Source organism: Arachis hypogaea, chromosome 11 (genome assembly GCF_003086295.3).
Source record: "Arachis hypogaea cultivar Tifrunner chromosome 11, arahy.Tifrunner.gnm2.J5K5, whole genome shotgun sequence".
NCBI lineage: Eukaryota > Viridiplantae > Streptophyta > Magnoliopsida > Fabales > Fabaceae > Arachis > Arachis hypogaea.
In genome coordinates this window covers 146,427,856-146,441,426 of record NC_092046.1, presented here as the reverse complement: position 1 = coordinate 146,441,426, position 13,571 = coordinate 146,427,856, and the positions used below count along the sequence as shown (strand labels likewise).

The window sequence follows — 13,571 nt, the reverse complement described above, 5'->3', positions numbered from 1 at the left end:
TTGAATGAATGAGAGTCCTTCACTTGGAGTATGCTAATTGCTCAACACCCTCTTCTCTATCAAAGATGTAAGGACACTTGGACAGTAAAGTAAGGCCAGCAGAGTGGGGGCAATTGCTGTCACATTCACTACACAATTATAAAATGATGCTCCAAATTTATATAATAAAGTCATTAACAAATTTTTGGCAATGTCAATGGTTGCACCAAGGAAAGTGATTAGTGTTTTAAGTTTTCTTTTAACACTTTTTCCCCCCTCTCCCTGTTATACAATGCTGTAAAGGGAACTAGACGAGTCAAAAAAAGTTCCATAGACTGCTTGGAATTCGGTGCACCAAACCAGACCTTAGAAAGCAAGATAGAAACGACACTGCAAAAATAATACTAGTAGACACTTTTACAGAATGACAATGCTTTAGAATGGAATATAATGGAGATGCTATGCTATTGCTGTGTATGACAGGCTAGTGTTGACAAAAAGAAAGGAATGATTAAAATAAGGCAGTAAATGGTATTAGTTTAAATGTGTCAATCACTAATTTGCATGGTTAATTCAAGAAGTCTAGAGAATGGGACATTACTTTCAAGCTTCAAGTGAGTAACACATTTTTCTATAGAAAAATAAAAGAGAAAGATGAAATATCCCAGTATCAAATCAATAAAAAGGTTGGTCAACCTTCAGCGTCACAGCACTCTTTACCCCTTTACCTTGGGGACCTAATAAATAAAGTCATGGGAAGCATTTCATTTCATGACCAAATGGGATCCCAAACCCCTTAGCCAAAGCCACTGAAAATGTCATTGGGTCCAGAGAAAAAAGCAAACTGGAAAATGATCTATTCCAGTACCAGGCCTATCATCAACCCCAGAATCCATGTACAGTAGTACTTGTTGCAAAAGAAAGTGAAATTTGGCCAACAAAATGGCATCACATGACATGAGACAGGACCAGGTTAAAAAATAATGTGCACCATGGCGGCATATGGAACAACCTGGATAATCCAATAGACCCACATACATCATTCAACATGTAATTTAACCAAATTTGTATCACTAACCAAAACATATGGGTATCCTCTATCTGCAAGTAACACATTAAAGACAGAGAGCCTGCATATTTGGATTACCACATAAATAAAAAGGTACCAATACAAGTATAATAATTATAAAGCACCATATAGATGAGAATTATTATCAAGACATGTCAATTCTACACCGTGGTGTCAACATTAAATACCATGTGTTTGTGTATGAATCAAGTATGATATGATGTGACTTAAGCAAAGGACCTAAAATGTGGAGGATGAGGAATGATGTTCCTAACTCCCTTCGAATAATATATGCTCTTCTTCTAAAGTGGTCCTGTCTTTGACAACCGAGACCCAACTCTCTATTATCTTCACAACTCTTCCTTCTGAAATCACAACCAAAGTAAAGACTCTTGTTGTACCACCAGCCTCTGGTGGTGAGTTAAGGGAACTTTGATCATCCGAGTTCCCCTTGACTTCGTCTAGCGACGTTTTGACTCTAGGAACTATGGCCCCATTCAAATATATGGTGTTGTCAGTGCCGGCTACAACCATTTTCCTAAAGCCTTTGCCATATGCCAGCTCTTTGTGCATGTGGCCAAACACAACCAATGGAATAGAGACTTGATTGTTCTCCTTTATCATGGATATTGCTTGTGCTAGATCTGTTATACAATAAACTAAGTCAAAACAATATCTCATTTCTCGTGGCATGCATTGTGTCTCTTACATCATATTCGCAGTTTGCATTTTAATAATCAAGGCATAGTTCCACCAAAATTGAAAGGGCCTTGATAGAAACGAAAGACAATCTAGACTTGATAGCTAACTTGATTCTGACTACCCAAACACACAATAGGGGATGCCTTTAATTACAACCTAGCTCGAACTTATGTTTTTACCTGGGTCACCATGATCACCATTACCCTTAAATTCCCAATCTTTGCCGCATATATCATTCACAGCAGAACCAAGGCCTACAAAAAAGATAAAAAAAAAAATCAATCTTTATATACCCAAACTAGCAAGCACCTTTGGAGTTGATATTATTATATCAAAGTTGGCAAGCAATTGCACCTGTAGGTCCATTATGTGCTAGTAATATAAGAAAATGATCCTCTGGTGTGCCATGAGCAGCTTTATGGATTCTCCTAGCACTTCCATCCATGTCTTTAATTCCATATCTAAGAGAAAGCTTAAATTTGATGAGTTGATTTTGAGCAATAATGGGGACTTCAGTAATTATAGAACTTTTCACATAACATGATCCACTACTTGCCAAGGCACAAGAGACCATATGACTTTTGAAAATCAAATTGCTTTTGGTACAATACACACCTTGCAGCCAGGAGCTTTTTGGGGAACAAAGCTTTACCCCCACAGGAAAATGGCCGTCCACCAACAACACTCACTTTTATCATGGGAAAGTCTAAACGTTGATAGGCCACATGCTCCTCGCCAAGGCTGAGTTTTACAATAATAGATTCAGCAATCAACAAATTGATTAAGGAACACTATGGAAAATGCAAATTATTATTGTGATCTATGAAGGAAACTAGCCATGAAAGGAGGGGTTTTTTTTTTTTCGTTTTTAATAAAAAATGGAAAAGGTGCTAAGTATTCATGTTCCACCACAGTAATTGTAACTTCTAATGGGAAGTTTCATGCCCAGTGAGAAACTAGACATCAGTGTCTTAAAATATCTTTTGAACCTTCTAATGGACCAGGAAAAATGGTCCATCATGTCACTACTATTTTATCTTTTGATAACAGGATAATTCTTTAGCCACCCATGGCATTGTAAAATGCATTTCAGCAACAGATTGCATCAACAAGAATATACTTATAAGGTAAATATACACAGCGTAACACTAACAGATGGAAGGGGGAAAAGAATATCCCAGAATAAATATATTCCTTGTAGACTCTTACCATTCTAGCTGAAGCTGCACATTATCCTTCTCACTGGCATGTAAATTGAAGTGTTAGTTCAAAATAGAACTAGATTCACCACATGAACCTCTCCAGAAAGTAAATTTATCTGGACAGAAATAGATTCACAACAACTTTATGACAAACATGTCAATTTTACCTTCCAGAAAATTGCTTAGTAAACCAGGAATCATGGTTTCCCAGTATAACTGCTTTAGGAAATTCAAGATTGGCTACACTCTGAACAACTTCAACATTTTCATCACCAAAATCACCTAATAAAATTCAATACAGGAGGACAATCAAAAGAAGAAAGAAACAATAAGAAAGCGATGGCTCACATAATAAAAAAATCATAGTTAACCTTAACAGTTACATAATGAAGATAAATTAACTGGACATAAACACAACATGAAGTGACATGATGATTTATTCAAGGGTCTGACTAGTAATGTAAGTCATAGTACTAGAATACTCCTCAGTTATCTAAATGCAGATTTTTCACAGGTTACACCAGCTTTATATGTACCAATTAGTCCATGATGAAGCAGTGGCTGCATGAGACTAACACCTAGTGGGGTAAGGGGAGGGTGGATTATGTATATAGCCTTATCCTTGCAGCTTGTGCCTTTCTAGGTCTCAGTCTCTTGAACAATGGCACCAAAATGCATTTAGGAAACTCATCACAGTGCTTTAGGTTGTTGATCAGCTGAAACAAAAAAACTTGCCTGTAAACAGCACCAAATCTGGCTGCACTTCAATATAAGTCTAAATTAGATTGATAGATAGGTGGGATTTACATCTAATGCTTGTTAAATAAGTTGATATGAAAAGTTAAAAATATTTATTTATTATTTTGTTTTGCATGAAAAAAGATAGGAATTTGAGAATCCCTGTATTAGTACTTTATATATATATGCAAAAGGAAAAAGTTTTTCTGATCAACATGAACAAAATTAGAAAGAGGAAACAACAATAGTACCTGCAAAAACTCAAGTGCCTTAGAATCTTCTTCTAAGTTCCAGCAATCGTGCTTAAGAAAAACACGAAGAGCATTACTTGTAGAATTGTTGTAAAAATAGCAAGTTTTTTTGAGTAATGGAGAAAAATAGAAGCTGAGTTCGTAAATAGGAAGAGAAAGAGAGTTTACCACATCGCCGACGACGGCAATACGAACAGTGGATGCGGCCATTGAAGAGCGTGAAGAGTTGTTCCTGCAGCTCAAACTGAAGCTGGAAGAGGAAATGGTTAGCGCGTGACAAGACGCGCCAAACATAGGTGCGGCGGAAAACCTTTGCTCTATCTTCACGCGCTCACCTTACTCTTTGGACTTTGGAACCTGACACGTTATTACAACATGCAAGTTGACTTTCTTTTATTTCTTTTCTTTTTCTTTAAAAAAAATTAAAAGATAAAAAAAACACTCTTTTATTTTTAATATTGAATTAACAATGGTGTTTTTTTAAATTGTGATCTACTGTGGTATTTTTTTTAAAATGTGAGATGATTTAATGTACGGAGTATAAATCGGACCGTCCGATTTTTAAGAGATACAAAAATCGGACTGTCCGATTTTTAGGTTCACAAATTGGACCGTCCGATTTTTATACTCGGACCGTCCGATTTGTGTTTATCCGATTTGTGTACTCCAAATTTTTTTAATTTTTCACACAAATCGTTGAGTCTGATTTGTGTACTTCAAACTTTTAAAATTTTTTAAACATCAGAGGATCCGATTTATGTACCTCCCATAATTTTAATAAATACAAAATATTATCATGTTAAAGTATAATACTATTCTACTTCCGTATCCAAATTTTTTAGTCCAAAAAAACTAGTGCCAAGTGTTTGGATGTCTAGATTGTTTGAAATTTCCAATTCATTCACTTGGTATACATAACTTGAAGAGATCAATTAGCTTACGACGAATGAAAATCAAGTCAAACTCATGGAAACTAAAGATACATTGAAATATTTGATATATATACAAATTAACTCAATATCTTTCATTCATCAAAGGGAAGAAAACAATGGCATTGTTTTCCATTTTCACAATCCTTTTGTTACTGTTCTTATCAAATGCAGAAGCTGCAGTGAAAGGAGGATATTGGTATTATGACAGTGGCCTTGATCCTTCAGACATTGATTCCTCTTACTTCACACATCTCTTCTGCGCTTTTGCACAATTAGATTCCACCACCAACCACCTCACTTTACCTTCAACCGCATTCTCAACCTTCACACAAACCGTTTTGCAGAACAACCCTTCACTCAAGACCCTTCTCTCCATAGGAGGAGGTGGTGATGGCTCTGCTCCTTTTTCTACAATGGCTAACAATAGCACTTCCCGAAAAGCCTTCATAGATTCTTCAATTCAAGTAGCAAGATCAAACAAATTCCATGGCCTTGATCTTGATTGGGAGTATCCCAGTTCAGACACAGACAAGACCAACCTCGGCCTCCTCCTCAACGAGTGGCGCGCAGCCATTGCTCAAGAAGCTAGCTCCTCTGGCAATACACCATTGCTCTTATCTGCTGCGGTTGCCGGTTCTAACCAGATTACAAATTTACAATACTACCCTGCTGAAGAAATTGCAAGTAACATGGACTGGGTCAACGTGATGGTGTATGATCTTTTTGTTCCAGATGGGGCTGGTTCTACACAGCCACCAGCACCATTGTACAATCCAACAGGACTATTCAGTGGAGATCAAGGAATCAATGGTTCATGGATCAATCAGCTTGGTGTTCCACCCAACAAACTAGCAATTGGGTTACCCTTTTATGGTTATGCATGGAGTTTGGTGGATGATAATGTTCATGGATTGTTTGCTGCTGCTAATGGTGCGGGTTCAATTCCTTCTGGAGGTTCAACTCCTGTGTATAGGGATATCAGGAGTTTCATAAATAATGGGGCACAAACTGTGTATAACTCAACTTATGTGACAAATTATTGTTATTCTGGAACTACTTGGGTTGGTTATGATGATACTCAAAGTGTCTCTGCTAAGGTTAATTATGCCAAGGAAAGAGGATTGATTGGATATTTTGCATGGCAAATTGGTGGGGACGATAATAATTGGACACTTTCCAAAACTGGTGAGTTTTATATGAATTTGTTTTATTTCATGCTTTACAATATATGTTCAACGATTTTCTGTTATTTTATATTTTGAAATTCTGATAATATTGCAGCTTCGGATGCTTGGGGATCTTAAGGAGGAAGGTCCGGACACAGTTCACAGAATGATATATGATGTGCAATATACGAATAAGTGTGGTTTCTAATAAGTAATAACAAGGCCAAGGCCAGTGAAGAAATAAGTACCTTGATTTCATTGCCATGTCTTATGTATGTTAAAAGTATTTTCTTTTAGGGTTAAGTACGATTTTGGTTCTTAAGGTATAAGCCGAAAAAAGGTTAGGGACGAAAAAAATTTTCGGCTTATCCTATAAATGGTTTTTCCATTAAAGCAATGAAATTGGATCAACGCTGCAACGCATAGTTATATAATTTAAGGGAATATTTTTTTTCTATCATTCTGTAATCTGTGACATTTCTAAGTTGATTAAACCACAATAAGATGTTTATTAAGTTGTATTATTATTAATTTATTATTATAGTGGTTGGTGTGGTAAGCAAGAATGACATTGGTAGCGGTCCATTTACTTCACGAGAAAATAATAAGATAATATGACAAGAAACAAGTCAAATAATTATGGCGGTATGGTACAAGTAATTTGCTTATTTATTATGTCATTGCTAAAATATAATGACAAACATAAGACAGATATGCAATTCAGATTTCTAAATTCATTCATTCATTCCATGATTTTAGCATAAACAATGATGGGTCAAACAAACGTCATTATATATATGACGGATCAAGTTAACTCCAACATTGACACACAAAAACACAACAATGGCCATCAATACCAAAACGCTTTCACTTGCAATATTCACAATCCTTGTTCTCAATGCAGAAGCTGCAGTCAAAGGAGGGTACTGGTACTATGACAGTGGCCTTGTTCCTTCAGCCATTGATTCCTCTTACTTCACACATCTCTTCTGCGCTTTTGCCAAACTAAATCCCAACACCAACAAGATCACGTTACCTTCATCCACCTTCTCAACCTTCACACAAACTGTACAGAAAAAGAACCCTTCCGTGAAGACCCTTCTCTCCATAGGAGGAGGTGGTGAAGGCTCTGCTCCTTTTCCTACAATGGCTAACAGTAGCGCTTCCCGCAAGATATTCATAGATTCTTCAATTCAAGTAGCAAGATCAAACAACTTCCATGGCCTTGATCTTGATTGGGAGTACCCCAGTTCAGAAAAAGAAAAGACCAACTTTGGCTTACTCCTCAGTGAATGGAGAACCGCCATTACCCAAGAATCCAGAACCTCAGGGAAGATACCATTGCTGTTATCAGCTGCAGTTGCTGGCTCTGATCAGATATCACCGCTGAAATATTACAACGGTGAAGCTATCTCGAAGAACTTGGACTGGGTCAACGTTATGGTCTATGATCTCTTCATTCCAAGTGGGTCCAAAACAACGACGAGGCCACCGGCGCCGTTGTACAATCCGGGAGGACAGTTCAGCGGAGATCAAGGGATAACGGCGTGGATTAATCAAGTTGGAGTTGGCGCTAAGAAACTTGCAATAGGGTTGCCGTTTTATGGGTATGCATGGAAGTTGGTGAATGCTAATAACCATGGATTGTTTGCGGCGGCTAATGGCGGCGGTTCTACTCCTTCTGGAGATGGGACTCCTTTATATACTGATATAAGGAGTTTCATAAAGAATCAGGGGGCAAAGAGTGTGTATAATTCAACTTATGTCACAAATTATTGTTACTCTGGAACTACTTGGGTTGGTTATGATGATACTCAAAGTGTGTCTGCTAAGGTTAATTATGCCAAGGGAAGAGGATTGCTTGGCTATTTTGCTTGGCAGATTGGTGGAGATGACAGCTGGACACTTTCTAAAGCGGGTTAGTGCTCTGCATTTCTTTTAATCAGGGTGTTTAGTTATAGTCTTGTGTTGATTAAAATGTAGTTAAACTAGTTGGTTGTTATTTTTATATTTTAACACTTATTAAAAGATAACCTTTTTGGTACGGTGCAGCTTCTAATGCTTGGGGATCTTAAGGATGAAGGGCAAGGCTCAGTTCTGAGAGTGATACAATAATATGAAATAATAATGTTTTCTATCTACTTGTGTTCCACATTAAATATAGCATGTATTTTCTCTGAGTTGCACTAGAGATTGGAAGTTAAAGTTGTCCCTATATCAAACTTCATCAATAATACAAATCAGGGATATGCAATGCTAAAGGATTATTTAACGGCTAAAAAATTTTGATATGGAAGCAAAATAAATGATATACTTTAACATGGTAATTTTAGGTGTTTTTTAAAATTGTGGGAGTACGCAAATCGGACCTTCGATTCGTGTTTAATAAGTTGAAAAAAAATTCAGAGTACACAAATCGGAGGGTCCGATTTGTGTTAAAAAATTGAAAACACTCAGAGTACACAACTCGGACCATACGAATTCTTTGGTCATGAAATTTTGCTTCACAAATCGCATAGTCCAATTTGCAGCTGATGGAATTTGAAATCTGAAACGTGAAATTCGGACCCTCCGTTTTTCTTGTTTTGATTAATTTTTCTTTTACATTTTGAGAGACATAACTCGCAGGGTCCAACTTCTGCTTCCTCTGATCCCACAACAAGGTGAAGCTGTGAAGCACCCCTCCTCCCCATACACGAGTCCAACACTCCCTTTACTTCCATATTCAAATTAAAAAGTGTTATTTAACATATAGTAATAGTATAGTCAAATTGGGTGTGAAGCATTTAATAAGAAAAATACAAAAATGCAAAAATGCATACAATTAAATTAATACAGCTGCAGCATTAATGTGAAGCTATATCTAGATTGTTAAAAATTTCAAACCCATTCACTTGGTGTGGACACCTTGCATAAGTAAATAAATTAGCTTTGACAAATGATCACACATTTGCTTCACTGGTCAAAAACTTCACATCCAATTCTTCTTTATAAATAAATAAACAAATATCAGAACCTATACACCCCATACAAAAAAAAAAAAAAAAAAACTATGGCTTACTCCAATACTCTCTCACTTTCCATCTTCACAATCCTTGTGTTGATGCTGCAACTCGATTTCTTCTCATCAAATGCAGAAGCTGCAGGAGTGAAAGGAGGGTACTGGTATTATGACAGTGGTCTTGATGCTTCAGCCATTGATTCCTCTTACTTCACACATCTCTTCTGTGCTTTTGCAGATTTAGATTCAAACACCAACAAGATCACATTACCTTCATCCACCTTCTCAACCTTCACACAAACCGTTCAGAAAAAGAACCCTGCAGTGAAAACCCTTCTCTCCATAGGAGGAGGTGGAGGTCCTACTTTAGCATCAAAGTTTTCTACAATGGCTACACAGAACAGCTCCCGCAAGACCTTCATAGACTCTTCGATTCAAGTAGCAAGAGCAAATAACTTCCATGGCCTTGATCTTGATTGGGAGTACCCTAACTCAAACACAGACAAGACCAACCTTGGTTTTCTCCTCAATGAGTGGAGAGCAGCCATTAAACAAGAAGCTAGAATCTCAGGAAAAACACAACTTTTGTTGTCTGGTGCAGTTTCTGGCTCTAACCAGATATCACCATTGCAATATTACCCTGCTCAAGGTATCACCAACAACATGGATTGGATCAACGTTATGGTCTATGATCTTTTCATTCCAGATGGGTATAGAAACTCAACACAGCCACCAGCACCGTTGTACAATCCAAGTGGAATATTCAGTGGATCTGAAGGAATCAATGTTTCATGGATTAACCAGCTTAAAGTTCCACCCAACAAACTAGCAATTGGGTTACCCTTTTATGGTTATGCATGGACTTTGGTGAATGCTAATGTTCATGGATTGTTTGCGGGTGCTAATGGTGCTGGTTCAATTCCTTCTGGAGGTTCAACTCCTGTGTATAGGGATATCAGGAGTTTCATAAATAATGGGGCACAAACTGTGTATAATTCAACTTATGTGACGAATTATTGTTATTCTGGAACTACTTGGGTTGGTTATGATGATACTCAGAGTGTTTCTGCTAAGGTTAGTTATGCTAAGAGCATTGGATTGATTGGATATTTTGCATGGCAAGTTGGTGGGGACGATAATAATTGGACACTTTCCAAAACTGGTGAGTTCTGTGCTAATATTCGAATTAATTAATTCTTTGTTACAATATCAAATTTCTTTGGTTCTGTTTTCACATTCTAATTAGATGATAACTTTTCATTGTATTTGCAGCTTCTAGTATTTGGGGACCTTAAGAACGAAGGCCACGGCTCATCAGATCAGGGGACAGGGCCTAACTGATGTAAGCTATAACAAAGGCCAGGCGAGGGAAAATAAATAAGTAAATAAATGTTTCTATTTCTTAATGTTAAAGGTGGACAATGTTATATCAAACATATAAATAAAGGATTCCCCTAATGAAATATGCATACAATCCCTACAATGGGCTCTTTATTAGGCCCAAATTGAAATTAAAGCTGAAAATTAATTCTAATCCTATTATAGCTGTTTACTTTAATACACTACCAAGTTTTTGCTATTTTCACTTTTTTCCCAAATTCCCAATCCCTTTTGTTACGCTGTTTCTCCTCCCTCCTCTCACTCAAACCCTCCCAATTCGCTGCAGAGCCCCTTGACGGCGCTAGAACCCTGAGCCCCGCAACCTGCAACCGAGGAAGGTCACAGGTGAACGCAAGCGACCTGTGCGTTGCCCTCAAGCTCGGCGCCGTCGCTGAACATCTGGCCTTCACTGCAACCTAGTTGCCGGGCGAGACGCTGCCGATCAGAACTGCCGCCAGGGTATTGGATGTTTGGTGTTCATGATAGATTTTTGGTGTTCATGATATATTTTTTTTGTCCCTTTAATTGGATGAAAACTGTAGTAAGTAATCAGATTGTTAGTTTTCACATTCACATGTATCCATGCTTATTATAGTTTTTATTTTATTTAGATGTTTTTCTTTTTTGTTAATTCTTTCATGGTTTGTATTTTTTTGTAAAATAATGCATGTATGATACGAATACTGGCTTCTGATATGAGATATCAAATACCAATTTTAAGTGATATAGGTACTACTTACTAATTACCATAGACAGCATCCAATATTAAACAGTACAAGGTAGTGAGGTCAATATTAATACACCAATTTCCAAAAATGAATAAATATTGCTGAAGGAAGTGCCTAATAGATGATTACGTGAGCAATATTTTTTTAAGAATTTCAATATGTTTGGCTAAGCAAGTTTCTGCCATTTCCAGGTTTACTATATAATAACAGGTTTAAGTGTTTAACCGTATAGGGTTAGAAAAATCAGATGTTTATGGATTCAGTTTTACTTCTGGACTCAGCTATTCTTAATCCAATTATGGTAGTATATATGTCATTATATTTTGGCTTTATTTAAACATGTAAAGCTTCGAGCCCATTTTATAATTTTAGTTCAGACCATACTTGCACAAATATAACAATAACCCCACTTAACTCAGTTTTCTACCCTTAGTTATGTCACAACGCAAGCCAAAATCTAAGCCATAAAATACCAAGCCTTTTTGCTTTCCTATATTAGTCGAAGTCTAAATGCCTATAAAGCAACACAACAAAATATTGACTGAATTAGTCAAATATTGACTGGATTCTTTAAATGTTACATTGTCGTGTTATCTATCTTGTTTATTGATTATTAATTTGAAAACATATTGCAGGTATCAGCGACGTGACATTAGATTGGTTTTTATTTTTTTTCCTGTGCAATTAGAGGGACATAACCGTGGATCCTATATAACTATTGTTAAGTTGTTGTGATTGTATTTTTTTGGATTCTCTTAAGCATAATGATTGAAAGTGAAAGTTACCATCTAGAGAGTTGCTATTATGACATTTTTTTAATTATGAATGTATTCAAGGATATATGTTTTTCATTTTTCTATTTTGAATGAGTTGAATTGGTAAAACATTGCCCTCATGATATTTGATCTTGGGACTAGTTAATTTGATTCATTTTGAACAGATGCAACAGTGAGCTAATGGATGAATGTGAAAACTGACAATTCCTTGTTCTATGATAATGAACATCCAGTTATATGAAGAAAATGAACATCCAAAATCAAGCAGAAATGAACATCCAGATTGACTGAAAATACTGTAGCGTTATTTTTTTTCCTATCACGACCAGATATTCACTAAATTAACGTGTTAATGAAAAAGCTTTTGCAAACCACGATAGTTAGTTAAGTCATAAATAATATTCTTCACATAGAAATAGGGAGCCAATAATAACCATCCGCATTCACAAGTAAATTGAACATCTGATCGCCTACAGAAATGAACATCTCACGTGTCTGTTTGAAGATAACCATGTAGCCAAAATTCATCTCTTCACTTTCAACCTCAGTAACATTCAATAGTAGCATGACCTATAATCACGAAATAAACACTCAAATCAAATAATGGAAACTATTTAGATAAACAATTAATAAATGAGATGCAAAAAAATCCTCTCTAAACTCCATAGAGAAAGATACACAAATGTAACTGAACCACATCATCCTACCCATATTAACTTGGAAAAAAATGCATCAACATCACCTATTGATAGTAACTAAATTACTTATTTTATTTTACCTATTATATAAGCATTTTAACTACCCATATTCTCTGTGTTACATCACACTGTGTACCACCAATATCAAAAGGCAACACATGCAACTACCATGCACTTATTTCATTACTCAGTTGTATTGTTAATGCATAGGTTATCTATCATGTATACTCATACATATATTCATAATCTAAACATGCATGCTTCTTTTTATTCTATTTAATTTACATTTTCATCAAAACTCTTAACAATAATAATGCAGTAAGTTCTCTTTTATATTATTTAAAAATATACTACACTAATAAGATTCATGCAGGTCTCTAAGCATTAAGCATATCATGGGTGATTACTTATCAACTAGTCACTTAGAGCATATATTTTCAATTGTGAAGTGAGTTGTGACCAAATTTATTTGTTTTTGCATGGCATGGAGGCATAAGGATAGGAATTTAAAATAATCTAATGGCAACTATGTGGAATGTTTAAAACATACATGAATAGGTAGTTTTATTCAATTCACTTAACTAAACATGATATGCACTTCTTAAATTACACTAATCAAATGACCAAATTTAAAATTTTAAACCAATTTGGTGTTTAAACAAAACTAATAATCAAGTGCCATGTCAAAACGCAATCTAAACATCATTAAAAATAACCTAACATTACACAATTCTGAATTATAATGCCTAAAGATAACAAAATTTAAGACAAATGCTGGCCAAACATAAGAATTAAACAAAAAGTTTCACTCAAACATTTCATCGAGCATATGGTGTGCACAATATGTAAACAGGAATTTTAAACTCAATTTAAGCAGCAATCAATCCAGAAAAATCGGCCATTAAATATTTTGGAATTCAAAAAGTATCAATCTATTAATCTAAACCTA

General features: G+C 35.9%; 4 protein-coding genes across 8 annotated transcripts; 3 read left to right on the top strand and 1 right to left on the bottom strand.

The window, feature by feature from the left end:
- Positions 1-1,094: 1,094 nt before the first annotated feature.
- LOC112723403 (uncharacterized) lies at positions 1,095-4,316 on the bottom strand. Of its 3 annotated transcripts, none has more exons than XM_025774778.3 (9): positions 4,110-4,316; positions 3,942-3,992; positions 3,688-3,709; positions 3,120-3,234; positions 2,960-2,992; positions 2,366-2,491; positions 2,105-2,211; positions 1,930-2,004; positions 1,095-1,692 (listed from the first exon to the last, which is right to left on the bottom strand). In XM_025774778.3, the coding sequence occupies exons 1-9, from the start codon at positions 4,233-4,235 to the stop codon at positions 1,319-1,321; spliced, it is 1,029 nt and encodes a 342-aa protein (XP_025630563.1). In that variant the 5' UTR covers positions 4,236-4,316; the 3' UTR covers positions 1,095-1,318. The 3 variants fall into 3 exon arrangements, with proteins under 3 accessions (XP_025630563.1, XP_025630566.1, XP_025630567.1); XM_025774781.3 differs by having other exon boundaries at positions 3,489-3,709; positions 4,110-4,308; XM_025774782.3 differs by lacking the exon at positions 3,688-3,709 and adding an exon at positions 3,489-3,668 and having other exon boundaries at positions 4,110-4,305.
- A 439-nt stretch (positions 4,317-4,755) lies between these two features.
- Positions 4,756-6,570, top strand: LOC112723402 (class V chitinase). The gene is made up of 2 exons (XM_025774777.3): positions 4,756-6,058; positions 6,155-6,570. Exons 1-2 carry the CDS (start codon positions 4,990-4,992, stop codon positions 6,175-6,177), a joined length of 1,092 nt encoding a protein of 363 aa, XP_025630562.1. The 5' UTR covers positions 4,756-4,989; the 3' UTR covers positions 6,178-6,570.
- A 67-nt stretch (positions 6,571-6,637) lies between these two features.
- Positions 6,638-8,300, top strand: LOC112723401 (class V chitinase). Its single transcript, XM_025774776.2, has 2 exons — positions 6,638-7,957; positions 8,092-8,300. Exons 1-2 carry the CDS (start codon positions 6,883-6,885, stop codon positions 8,112-8,114), a joined length of 1,098 nt encoding a protein of 365 aa, XP_025630561.1. The 5' UTR covers positions 6,638-6,882; the 3' UTR covers positions 8,115-8,300.
- A 759-nt stretch (positions 8,301-9,059) lies between these two features.
- On the top strand, positions 9,060-11,144 carry LOC112723400 (class V chitinase). Of its 3 annotated transcripts, none has more exons than XM_025774775.3 (3): positions 9,060-10,202; positions 10,313-10,382; positions 10,707-11,144. In XM_025774775.3, the coding sequence occupies exons 1-2, from the start codon at positions 9,092-9,094 to the stop codon at positions 10,333-10,335; spliced, it is 1,134 nt and encodes a 377-aa protein (XP_025630560.1). In that variant the 5' UTR covers positions 9,060-9,091; the 3' UTR covers positions 10,336-10,382; positions 10,707-11,144. The 3 variants fall into 3 exon arrangements, 2 of the variants coding, with proteins under 2 accessions (XP_025630560.1, XP_025630559.1); XR_003163077.3 differs by having other exon boundaries at positions 9,062-10,202; positions 10,313-10,421; XM_025774774.3 differs by lacking the exon at positions 10,707-11,144 and having other exon boundaries at positions 9,063-10,202; positions 10,313-10,598.
- Positions 11,145-13,571: the final 2,427 nt, after the last annotated feature.